A 13,370-nucleotide genomic window follows, 5' to 3' on the forward strand; every position below is an offset into this window, starting at 1 on the left:
TGGAAGTTGAAGACTAAGAACAGTCAAAAGGCACCACGTTGGCTGCCCCTAAGGTACGGCATCTGAATATGGCCAAAAAGTGTGAGCTGCTCAGTTGAATAGGCTTGTCTTGGGTGCTGACAGAGCCCTGTCTCTCAGTTTGTGGTCTAGGATAACTGTTTCACACATGCAAGTCATCTGTTGGAACTGAATGAGCTCAGGCTTGGCTAACCCTTGGCTCTCCTTGCCCCCTGTCCCGCAATTCAGCCCCAGTAAAAGGAGGTTGCCTGGGTAGATTGCTGTCCATTTTACTGACTGGGCAGTTCTTGTGAATTGTGCATTACTGGCTGCCCTGAAAATGGCCAGCTGCAACAGTCTCTAAATGGGCAACCACAGAAATAGTTACAGACAGCACAAAGTCTTTTTTGTTTGCAAGGACTCGTATCTTGAAACACTAGGGACATGTGTGGAAATGACTTGGCTCAACCCCTTTGAGTTCCCTAGCATATACTTTCTTTTTCTGCAAGGTGGATTTAAACAACCTAAAATGCGCACACACACACACACACTTCTGAAGGTGACGGAACTACCAAAAGGGCCGCCTCTGCTGATGGTAGCGCCTGAGAGGGTCTGTAGGGACGGAGGTGGTCTCTCAGATATTTGGGGCCTGAGTCATTTAGGGCTTCATACTCCAAAGTAGAGAGCCAGTGTGGTGTAGTGGTTAAGGTGTTGGACTGTGACCTGGGAGACCAGGGTTCGAATCCCCACATAGCCATGAAGCTCACTGGGTGACCTTGGGCCAGTCACTGCCTCTCAGCCTCATGAAAGCCCTATTCAAGTCAATTCTGACTTATGGCAACCCTATGAAGGCAGTACATTTACATTTTACCCAAACGTAAGCACCTTAAGTTGGGCTCTGAAATAAACTGGCAACCAGTGCTACTCCTTTAGAATGGGGGTTGTATGAGTTCTAAAAGAAGCCCCAGTTGTAATCTGGCTGCTGTATTTTGGACCAGTTGAGGTTTCTGAGTTGTCTTCAAGGGCAGTCCCGTGTAGAGTGCATTGCAATTATAATAATTGTTGTTGTTGTTGTTGTTGTTTTATTACTATTTTATTAATTTATATTCCAGCCTTCCTCCTAAAAGAGCCCAGGGTGGCAATCTGGAATAATCCAGTCCAAATGTTACCAGACAATGGAGTACTATGGCCAAGTTGTCTCTGTTTATAAAATCATAGAACAGTAGAGTTGGAAGGGGCCTATAAGGCCATCAAGTCCAACCCCCTGCTCAATGCAGGAATCCAAATCAAAGCATTCCTGACACGTGGCTGTCCAGCTGCCTCTTGAAGGCCTCCAGTGTCAGAGAGCCCACTGGAGGCATGTTCAAAAGGGGCCATAGCTGGCAAACCAGCCGGAGCTGGAAAAGGGCACTCCTAGCGGTCGAGGCCACCTGGGCCTCGAGTGACAATGTTGGATCCAAGAGTACCCCTAAGCTGCAGACCTACTCCTTCTAAGGGAGTGTAACCCTCTCTAGAACAGGCCATCTTCCCATCTCCTGGACTCAAGAGCCCGGGACACACAAGACCTCTGTCTTTTCAGGATTCAGTTTGTTGCAAATCAGTTATGCTTTTAACATAATGTATAGTTTGGTCACAGACACACACAGCACACACATACCATGCACCACACACACATGCATGGCAGACAGAGTTAAAAAAAACCCCTTTCTTCTCAGATGTGTTTTACTTTACTAACGTTTTAGAATCCAACACCAAAATTCTTCTGCCCTTAGCAACCATTTGAGATCAATAATTCTGCTTTTGCCAGAAAATTTTGTTGCAAGACATGAATGCAGAGTTCACAAGGACTGCTCAGCTGTGTTTTTGCAACACTGAGCAGGGGGCCTGATATTGTAAAAGAACGGAGGTATATGACCCACAATTCTCTTCATTTTAGGTCAAACTAGTTGACTCAAGGGTCTCCTGAATAATTGGGATTGCAGCGTTAGGGAAGGGTGAGGTAAAACTACTTCCTCTGCTGTTTTCCCTGTTAAAATTGCTTTCCCTGCAAAGCTGCTGTTTCCATCTTAAAGCAAAATATACAGGTAGGAAATTATGTGTGAAGAGACTACTGATATGAGGATACCTTTTTGTGGTACTGTAGTTAGGGGAAATGTGGCGATGGTGGTGGTTGGCTGTTTGTGTTTCGAACTTCTGTATCAAACTGACCTACTTTTCCCTGTGGGCCAGGCCGGCCTGATGAATCAGCACTTTTGTCTTTTTCTGCAGCAGCTCATCACTCTCTGGGTGGATGCAGCTGTTCTCAATCTCTGCAAAAGTGTGGTGCCAACCCCATAATTGCCAGAAGAATCCTGGGAATGTAGGCTGAATGAGGCCACTTGTGTGGGGGTGTGGAAATGTAGTGCAGGAGATGGGGGGACCCTCCAGACTGCGATTTTCTAGAGGGTCTGTTCTGCAACATGTCAATGGTATAACAATAGGACATTAGTGGCGGATTTATGCTGGACCGTCTGTACATCATTCTACACTTACAGCGGTATCACACCATTTAAAAACAGTCCCTGCTCCCCCCAAAGAATCCTGGGAACCGTAGTTCATTAAGTGTGCTGAGAGTTGCCAGGAGACACCTATCTCCCTCCAAAGAGCTACGATTCCCAGAGTTCCCAGGGAAGAGGGATGGGTTGTTAAACTACTGTCTGGTCTTCTTTCTGTTTATCCCTTGGATGCTGTACCTTGTGGAACAGCCTTCCCCAACCTGTTGCACTCCCAGATGATTTTGGACTACAACTCTCATTAAGCCCAGCCAGCATGGCTGACGGTCAGGGATGATGGGAGTTGTAGTCCAAAACATCTGGAGGGCTGGGGGAAGGCCATTGCAGAATGGAATCCCTTTTGACATCTACATTTTGGACAGCCCACACAGTATATTATTAGCAGCAATATGGATTGTGCCATCCCCACCAAGACTCCAGTAACTCGCCAAGGTGGCTATATCTCTTCTTCGCTAGTGGAGGCAGTGCTCCTCAGAGTACCAGGTGCTTGGAACTGCGGGTGGGGAGAGTGCTGGTACGCTCAGGTCCTGCTCACCGGCTTCCCAGAAGAGGCATTGGGTTGGCCACTGAGAGAACAGGACACTGGACTCGATGGGCCATTGGCCGGATGCAACAGGGCTTTATTTATTTATTTAAGAACATAAGAACATAAGAAGAGCCTGCTGGATCAAGCCAGTGGCCCATCTAGTCCAGCATCCTGTTCTCACAGTGGCCAACCAGGTGCCTGGGGGAAGCCCGCAAGCAGGACCCGAGTGTAAGAACACTCTCCCCTCCTGAGGCTTCCAGCAACTGGTTTTCAGAAGCATGCTGCCTCTGACTAGGGTGGCAGAGCACAGCCATCACAGCTAGTAGCCATTGATAGCCCTGTCCTCCATGAATTTGTCTAATCTTCTTTTAAAGCCATCCAAGCTGGTGGCCATCACTGCGTCTTGTGGGAGCAAATTCCATAGTTTAACTATGCGCTGAGTAAAGAAGTACTTCCTTTTGTCTGTCCTTTAATTTACTTATTGCATTTGGATACCGCCCCATAGCCAAAGCTCTCTGGGTGGTTTACAACAATTAGAACATTAAAACCAAATATACAAATTTAGAAACACATTTTTAAAAACAATTTAAAACACATGCTAAAATGCCTGGGAGAAGAGGAAAGTCTTAACCTGGCGCCGAAAAGATGACTGTGTTGGCGCCAGGCGCACCTCGTCAGGGGGATTTTTCTTGTGTTCTTATGACGGCCACCATTTTGCTGAATGAGCCAGAAGCCATGAAGGCAGCTTTCCAGTGGTGGCTGGCTGCTCCACAAAGCGATGCATGAAAAGCACCATTCTAGCCCACTCCACTCCTGAAATGCTTGCTCCATTTGGCCACTTTCTGTCTGACCTCCTTGGCACCCCCTCTCGTCCTGCGCTACTCGGAAGGCTGGTACCTCCTCTTGATATAGTTTGGTTTTCAGCCGGTTTGTTGTCGTCTTTCTCCAGAGCTTGTCAGCGGCCTCTCTGGGGTCCCTTCCCCTCCTAACAAAGAGTCTTTCTTGCTGGGAAATTCCTGGGAACAATGACGGCACCCCCTCATTCCTCTGCACATGCCTGGCCTTCTGCAGCAGCAACAAAGGAGCCATCTGTGTCTTTCTCTCTAGGGGGAGGACTGGAGAGAATTAGAAAATGCCACAGCTGGGCACAGAAACGGGCCGGGGAGAGGGCAGTTGCTTTACGTAGCTGTTCTGGGGTGCGCTTGGCTGTGTGTGTATAAATATCGCTCCCTCTAATAGCAAACTCAGGTGGTGAGTGCTGACTGCAATAACTGAAAAACAAGTGGGAGGTATCTCCATGGTCATGAAAAGCCTGACGTTTGCAGAAATACAATTAAAAAATAATAATAAAGAGAGTAAAGCTGACGCCAGCCCATAATGGTCCCATGAGGGCTGAGCATTCTCAGCAGTCATGGAATGTTGGAGAAGAAAAATGGCCAAGTTGGGGGAGAGGGAGAAGTGGGATGCGCTGTCTGAGCCTCTAACAGCTTCTAGCAGCCTTGACTGACCCGGTGCCCTTCAGTGGTCTACAACTCCTATCCACCCCAGGCAGCACCTGGTGGGGCTGAAGGAGCTGTAGTCCAAACCTGCTGCAGGGCACCAGGTTGGCAAAGGCTGGCTTATTATACACTGAAGGTGTGGGTGAAGTCACAGGGCTCAATGTTTTGTTTTTGTTTTGTTTTCCATGAAAGCTGAGAAGTGGGAGGGGGGAATGGAGAGGAAAATATGTTAGGGCACAGGTGGCAGTGGGAACTGCAAGGGGTAGAGTTAACATGAAGGAAAGAGAAATGCCTGCTTGCTGAGATCTAGTAACTTGAGACTTCAGCCTAGGGTTTCTTTCAGCAGTTAGGGGTGCATATTGCATACAGTCTGTTTTACCACAGGGAGTAACCGCAATTTAAACACTGTATGGATGCATTAGAAGCCTCCCACGCTGAGAATAAAAGTTTGGAATTTTTGCTGATTTACTCAGTCAATCAGGTTTGTAAACTGGTGCTTGCCTGGGGTGAGCAAGTAGAGTTTCTAGGTGACCAGACAAAGGAAGAAAGCCAATAGCATTAATCAAGCATTTGATGAAATGGACTCTAATCCGTGCAAGTTACCTTATGCCATCATAAACTTGCTCGTCTTCAAGGTGCCACAATATATGGTTGTTTCTGCTGTAACACACTGACTAACCCTCTGGCAATAGCACAGGAGTATATGAGTTTGTATGCTATAAATATATTTTTGAAAATGTAGACAGCAATCCTAAACACACTTTCTTGGGAGTAAATCCTGGTGAGCCCCATGTGATTGTGCAGTTGTTCCTTAGCTTATTACTATTTTGAGACCAATACCCCATCCTTTGAAACATCTGACAGGGCACCTAATCCAACATCGTTTCCCACAGTCACCAGGACACAAGGGCCACAGCTCTCTCCCATTGCTGTTCCCCAGCGACTGGTGTTCATGGTGTCTCTGATCTTGGAGCGAAAGGTCCGTAGCTCATTGGTGGCAAAGCACCTGCTTTGCGTGCAGAAGGTCACTGGTTGAGTTCCACAGCATCACCAGGCAGGGCTGGGAGAGGCTCCTGCCTGAAATCCTGGAGAGCCACTGCCAGTCAGTGTAGACAGTACTGAGCTATATGGACCAATGGTCTGACTTGGTGTAAGGCAGCCTCCTGTGTACGGTACTTAGGGCAATGTAGCAAGGGAATGTGCACAGTAGTTCTCCAGTCTTCATCGGCTGTAGGCAGTGAAAGCACCTTGGAGAGCTCCTTGGAAGTTCAGATTAAAATCCGGAGTGGATTCCATTGCCCCATAGACATGGAGCCACCAGCCAGCACTGGCTGTAGGACAAAAGCCTCCCCTTGATTCCCCTTTCTCTTCAACGCACCCCTCCAAATAAGCCTGTAGTACATCTTTCCCTTTCCCTTGTATCAACCTCTCTGGAGAAGGGGTTGTGTTTACACAGCATCCTTGGCAGGAAGCCATTGCTAGGTAGGCGAAATGAGACCTCTCTTCCCTAGAGGCTGGCTGGCTGGGACTGGCCATGCCTGCCAGTTTTATCCTGACAGCTGAGGGTGCTTAAGCAAACGTTTTCTTGGATGGAGCCTAATTAAGGGCACTGCTTTTTGACGGAGAGGGTCCCCCGGCAGAGCTGCTGTGATCGGCGTGGGCTCATGTTCTCAGATGTTATTCCTGCAGGGAAATGGTTAGGTGTTGATTTCACGGTAGCAACCTCTCATGGGGTAGTGTTACCTTGAGTACTAGTGCTGCTGCTATTATTTACAGTAAAATAATATTAAAATTAATGTTATATAATAACAGATCCTGATTTCATAACAGCAGCCTGGCATGACAAAACTATGCTTTTGCCAGTCGCTAACTCCATGTCTATAACTTTCTTCACCTTCTACTTTTTAGCCTGCTGTGTAAAGGTGCATGAGCAGGCTATGTTAAATATATTTTTAAAAAAACCAGAAAACAAGGCTTCAGCATGTACAAGGTTAACTGACGAGTGCCATGTTGCCTTTAAAAGTGATCTTCCATGAAAGCAAGCAAAGCTGAGAGTCTGGCATGGGTGCATATGGCTGTTTTGAACAGAGCTTGGAAGTAACTAGTTACAAGTAACGAATTACTTGTAATTCATTACTTTTTTGAGTAACGAGTGGGTAATTCCTTTACATTTTGACTGTAATAGAACTAGGAGTAATTTTACTACTTTTGTGGAGTAATTGTAACGTTTCCAGAATTACTTTTGGGCATTACTTGGGGGGTGGCAGGGGAAATCATCTGCTTCTCTGATTTGTGGATGAAAATCATGTGCCTCAAACTGGGCTTCTGTGCAGTGTCGCTCTTTCCTCATGCTCTGTGGGTGGGTAGGAGGCGATGAGGGAGGAGGCGGAGAGTGAGACGGGGTGGAGTGGAGAAAACAATTATTTTTAAAAAATGAATAGTGGTGGTGAAGAATGGAGTGGAGGGAAAAAGCATCCGGAGGTCAAGAACATGGATAAAGGAGGGGAAGGAGGCAGCAGCAGAATGGAGAGAAAGAACTGTGGAGGTGAAAGATGACAATGTGCGTGCGTGCGTGCGAGAGAGAGAGAGAAAGAGAGAGAGAGAGAGAGAATGAATACTGTGTTTGCACTTGGTACACAAAGTGGCCTCCACCACCCTCTCTGGTTACTGTGCTGCATTTGCAGTATTTTAACTTTTTTGCATCTCAGGGGAAAATGTTTGCTTGAGTGAGTGTCCCTTAGTTGGTGGCAGGGCAGGGTCTGGGAGGTGGTTAAGTGAGAGAGATTATGCTTGCTGGCTGAGGGTGGGTTGCACTTGGTTTGTCGTGCAACGATCTGAGTAGTGGCCTCAGCCTCCCTCCCCACCACCCTTACCAGCAGAGAGACCACCATTGCTATCTTATGAATAAAAATAATTATTCTACTACCTCTGTATGTGTTTGTTTATTTTTAATGTTGTCTTAGGCTACTTAGATGCGCAGCAGCCAAGGCCAGCACCTTGTAGGCATTTTTAAAGTAACTGAAATGTAATTGTAGTGATTACTTTGGAGGAAAAGTAAAGTAATCAGTTACTTTCAGAGCTATTGTAATTGTAGCGGTAATTACTACTTTTCTGGGCTATGTAACTGTAATTTATTACTTTTTAAAAGTAATCTTCCAAGCTCTGGTTTTGAAGCATTCATTTTGGCTGGGGAGATGCCAGGGCATATGGCCAAATGCAGAAGTACAAGCAGGCTCTTTGGTGGAACAGGTTAGTGGGCCAGATTAAACAATCTGTGAAGCATCCTGCAGAGAAGAAGCCCACTCAGACAATCTCTGCTGCAGCCTGACTAGATCCTGCACTGGGGTTCCTTAACATTTCCTGCAGTGCAACACACGACAAGGCAGGGAAGCCGTTGCCAGGTTTCCAGATAGAGGAGATGTCAGAAAAATATTATCTGTACCAGAAAAGATTTCAGAGGCAAATTAGGATAGTGCATTGGGAAGGCAGATCTGTGTGTTTTGATACTGGCACGCCTCTCGGTGTAAACTGCGTCAGAGGACAAAATATGATCAATAGGTCCAAGAAACGTGCACAGCCTTTGAATGGGTAGAGGGTGCCCCCACCCTGCCTTTTTAATGCAGCCCTTGCAATCTCCTCATGCCTTTTCAAGCCTCTTTGAGAAAAGGCACATTTGTCCAGCGACTCCTCCATTTCTCTGGATTCTTCTCCCATAGGAGCCTTGGGTGCTTAATTAATTTTGAGCGATTTGCCTCTGATTTTCCAGGGCTGGAAAAAAGTGTGGGGATGAGGTAATTAAATGCTAGATGAGGAGCTAGATTAAGGTTGTTAAGCAACCGCTACCCAGAAGAGGAATAGATCCCCAGGGGCAAACAAGGGATGCGTCCCACTGAGAACGTGTCTTCTGTTCGTCATGATGCCTTATGAACCGGGTTATTTATGGTATTATTCACTAATCTGGTGCCTTCCAGCTGTTTTGAACTACAGCTCCCATCAGCCCCTGCCAGCACAGCCGTGCTGGTTTCTGGTCTGGTTTCCGGGTCCTTAAGGTCAAAGAGCCCCCTTTTGAGAAAGGCAGGTAACCACCTCTTCTTTCTCCGGTAAGGCCCTGCTCAATTGATTGATGCTAATGGTCCAGCAGCGATAGCTCCAATCACCACTTGGCAAAGGACTCTTTAACCCCTTCTTTCCCAGGGTGAGCAGCATCAACAGAGGCTTTCCTGGAGCACTTTGGAGCCGAGGGGTTTGCCAACGGTCAGGGGGGATGCGAGTTGTAGTCCAGCAACATCCGGAGGGCACCAGGTTGGGGAAGGCTATGAAATGTGCTCTCCCTCAAAATGAGGCAGGCACAGGAAATCGGTACTTTGCATCATATGCTAAAAACTTCCCAGAATATTCACTGGCAGGAATTTGTTGCAAGGTTTTTGTTGGGGTTTTTAAACATGAATTTTATCTGTTTTACTGTCTGTCTTTTTTTTTTTTTGCACACTGCTATCATAGTCCTAAATGTTTAGCAGTTTATAAATATTTCAAAGAAACGAAATGAAAAACGTTCCCTGCAGAATGACTTGCTCTAGACTAGGGGTGGGGAACCTTTTTTAGACTGAGGGCCGCATTCCCTTCTGATCAACCTTCCAAGGGCCACGTGTGGTGGGAAAAATGGGCAGGGTGATCGATGTAAACATTTCTGTTAGTGCCACATACTTGTTTTACTCACACACCCCTCTGTCCCTCCATCCAGACAAGCAGGAGGCCTGATCAGAGTGCAGGGGCGCACACCAGCCCTACAAAAACCCACGAGGAGGGTGCAGCAAAGGAGGGTTCGTGAGGGGCATGGCCTGGGGAGGCGGGGTGGCTGATGAGGAGATGTAGGCTGGGGAGAGTCCCAAGGGCCAGACAGAGAGGCCTCGAGAGCCGAACCTGACCCCCAGGTCTGAGGTTCCCTTTCCTACTGTAGACAAAACTGGTTTCGTATTTCCGTGTGGGCTGTGATCTCCTCAGGACTTGAAACTTGAGCAATTTGACGTTATCCTTGGCAATGGTGTCTCAAACAGCCAGTGCCCTGGATGAGCGTTCAGTGGTATAACAGAGAAACTGGCTCCAGCTCCTGGCCCCGTTCCCAGGATGCAATTCCAGGCGGTGCCAGGGACTCCTGGTATCGAAAGCATGTCTGATAGCGTTAGAAGTATGACAGATAGGGTGGGGGATCCTCCGGGGAGCAAATCAATCAAGTTAAATGAATCTCCGGCATTTCATTGAGGGCTCTTTTCTGTGCAATTAGCCTCCTGTGGATCATTCTTTACAATTGCCGTGTTGGCTGAGGTCAGTTTTAATGGCACAAAGTTAGCTGCAGTGACAGTGGAATATTATTTTTAGAGAGTCGTGCGCAATTATTTTGGAGGTGACTTTTAGGTGCATTGGCTGCCTTGTAGACTGTAGAGCCCTTCCAGTAGGGCTATAATGGGAACTTGGTGTTCTTAAGAGAGAATCTGCCGGTCCTTTTGGGGGGCTGGCCCTACTTTTGGTGTTGGAAAACTGGAATACATTTTCCCAACCTGGCACACTCTGGATGTTTTGAACTACAACTCCCATGGGGGTTCTAGTCCAAAACATCTGGAGGGCACAAAGCTGATGATGGTCGATGTAATGATAAAATAACTTCTTTGCTTATTTGCAAGAAACTTGCAGAGGGGCACGTAAGCTGTCATCGTGTTGCTGTAGCATTGCATGGCGGGGATGGGAGTTGAATTGTCTATAGCCAGAAACTAGAGCTCTGGTTTGCTTGGATTCTATAATAACATCAGGAAAGACTGCATTTTTGTGACCCATGTAGATGCTCCAGATTAGGCTGATTTGCACATATTTGCTTAAGCAGGATCTTCTTGAGCTGAGACAGGGAATTGAGAAGCAGTAGTGAAGCTGTGCCCTGTGAAAACAACTGCAAGCCACTTCGGCCACTTCCCTTCTGTGCATTGAGACACACTTTTTTCAGCAGTAAGGAAGTTTTTTTCCCCCTCCCCTTCTCTCATAAAATTAGGATACTATGAGGTCATCCAGTGAAGCTGAATGTTGGAAGATTCAGCACGGACCAAAGGAAGTGCTTCTTTTGTAGGAATTTGCTCCTACAAAATGCAGTGATGGTCACCAACTTGGAGGGCTTTATAAGAGAATTAGCCCGATCTCTATGTATGGATGTGAAAGTTGGACAGTGAAAAAGGCAGATAAGAGAAAAATCAACTCATTTGAAATGTGGTGCTGGAGGAGAGCTTTGTGCATACCATGGACTGCAAAAAAGACAAATAATTGGGTGTTAGAACAAATTAAACCAGAACTGTCACTAGCATGATGAAGCTGAGGTTATCATACATTGGACACATCATGAGAAGACATGATTCACTAGACACGACAATAATGCTGGGAAAAACAGAAGGGAGTAGAAAAAGAGGAAGGCCAAACAAGAGATGGATTGATTCCATCAAGGAAGCCACAGACCTGAACTTACAAGATTTGAACAGGGTGGTTGATGACGGATGCTCTTGGAGGTTGCTGATGCATAGGGTTGCCATAAGTCGTAATCGACTTGAAGGCACATAACAACAACAAGACTTGGTGTGGGGACCCTTTGGCCCTCCGGATGTTTCTGAACTACAGCTCCCATCAGCCCTAGCAAGCATGGCCAAAGGCCAGGGATGTTTGGAGGGCCATAAGTTCTGCACACCTGGATGTGACAAAGGGTGCTTCCAGACAACCTATTTTCATTCTGATTTATTTGCACGGAGATTAGATTAGGTTGGCTATGTAATGAGCATTTGTTCTGAATTGTTTGTGGGAAGGTTAGGTGATGTATCAAGGCAAGTGTTGTATCTTCCTGTTACTTTCTTTACTGTTCTTTTCGGGAAGCGGGTTTGTTGCGCAAGACTTCCCAATCAACTATAACTGCGCCACCTGAATTTGACAGTATGTGACTGAATTCTACCTGAAAGCAGTGACAGTCTGGAAAGTGCCCAAATTGATGGAAGCTAAAGCTATCATCGCTATTACCCATGATGGCTATGTGCTACCTCTAGTATCAAATTCAATTGAGAACAACTGCATTGAGAGTGCTATTGCACTCAGGTTGGCCACTGTGATAAATGGGACGCGGGACTAGACAGACCTTTTGATCTGATCCAGCAAGGATCCTCTTACGTTCTATGTCATAGTAGAGAAGCTTTCTTTCAGAGCTGGAAGGCTGTGGGATATTTCATGCTTTCAAAAGCATCTTGAGCCCATGTAAACAAACCTAGAAGGGAAAGACTTTTGACTCCCACTGCGGGAGGAAGTCTGCACACCTCTTGCTTCCTTTTCTTGAACGCAAATCACAGCTGATTTAAGTTTCCTGTGCAATTGGCTGTAATTTGCAGAGATAACACTGTGAAGCTGCCGGCATGGAAGGAGGGATGTGGGATGGAGGTAAACACAGATCATTAAAGAGAAGAGACCACAGCCCGATCTGAGGAGAGTATAAAAAGATTTGCCAGGCTAGCTGGACCCCTGTCGGTAACTTCCCTGTTCTCTGCCCCTCACAGCCTCATTTTGCGGTTGCTTTGGAACGGGACCCCTCAAGATGAAGAGGACCCTGGATTTTTGTTCAATTGTCAGCCTCCTCACAGTAAGTACAATTTCTCTTGCGTAACAAACGGTGAAGCCGCTGCCACGTGCAGCGAGTGGGCCCTGCCTCCTTCCGCCCTACAGCTTTTCCACCAGCAATCTCCATGTGCTTTGCCAATAAACCCACTCAGTAAAACAAAGAGAGTAGTAAACCTGAAGAGATGATGGCATATCAAAGAAGGAAAAGGGAGGGGAGAATCAAAGAAAGAACGAAAGTACTGGTTCTGTCTATCTTTTCCCTTTCGATCAAAGATTCCCTGTTGGAAGTAATCCATACCAGTCACAGGCAACCAGGCCAGCCTGAGATCATCTGTTCTGCCTGGTGCTTCAGTGCACATGCTGCTTACTGCCTCTCAAGCACAGCACGGCTATAAATCAGGGACAGGGAACTTTTCTCTTGTTGAAGGCCACATTATCTCGGGGGAATTTTTTTCAAGGTTGCATGCTGGTGGTGAACAGGGCCAGAGCCAAAAGTGGATGAGATCTCTCTCTCTCTCTCTCTCTCTCTCTCTCTCTCTCTCTCTCTCTCTCTCTCTCTCTCTGTGCCACCCCCATCATCCCCATCTCTCTGCCACAACTCCCATCATCCCTGACCATTGACCATGCCAGCTGAGGCTGCTGGGACTTGGTTTCCAACAACATCTGGAGGGCACCATGTTGGCTATTCCTGTCTTAGAGTATATTAATGGCCCTCTCAGCGGAGCCCTGCCCCCTCTGGTACTCCATGAGCCACTGTTCTGGATGTGCCTTCTGGTTTGGGAAGGAGGCCAGTGCAGAGCAGGGACTCATACAGTGAGGCATTGTCCTGCCTCCTCTGAGAATAGGCAATCTCTCTGCTTCTCTGCCTCAGGGGTGATAAAATGTTCCAGTTATACCCAAGACAGTTATACCCTGTTGTCTGGAGAGATTGATTGGAAATGGCCAGGTACAGGACAAGAAATGCATACAGAGACACACTGGGGAGGTGGTAGACTCCTCTGTGGATGAATGCTTTGGGCTTCCAAGAGATTCTAATTATTCATTTTTGAAAGCTTTATTGTGGCTCTAGCAGTTCTCTCCTGGCCCATGAATGTTCCTTGGCAGACAGTTTAGGAATTATGGGCCTTGATGGTAACTTTCAGCAAACTCAGTCTTTTTGAGCCCATC

At 46.9% G+C, this 13,370-nt stretch overlaps 1 protein-coding gene across 4 annotated transcripts in view; it reads left to right on the forward strand.

The window, feature by feature from the left end:
- The window catches only part of RELT (RELT TNF receptor), an 86,834-nt gene that overhangs the window by 34,297 nt on the left and 39,167 nt on the right, over positions 1-13,370 (forward strand). For 2 of the 4 annotated variants that reach the window (XM_061629073.1, XM_061629075.1), the window contains exons 1-2: positions 11,973-12,026; positions 12,143-12,225. In XM_061629073.1, the coding sequence (XP_061485057.1) occupies positions 12,002-12,026; positions 12,143-12,225 (108 nt within the window). In that variant the 5' untranslated portion in view covers positions 11,973-12,001. Of the gene's footprint in view, positions 1-11,972; positions 12,027-12,142; positions 12,226-13,370 lie in introns of those variants that run through there. The other 2 variants (XM_061629076.1, XM_061629077.1) reach the window with 1 other exon arrangement.

This window comes from Rhineura floridana, chromosome 5 (assembly GCF_030035675.1).
Source record: "Rhineura floridana isolate rRhiFlo1 chromosome 5, rRhiFlo1.hap2, whole genome shotgun sequence".
Taxonomy (NCBI): Eukaryota; Metazoa; Chordata; class Lepidosauria; order Squamata; family Rhineuridae; genus Rhineura; species Rhineura floridana.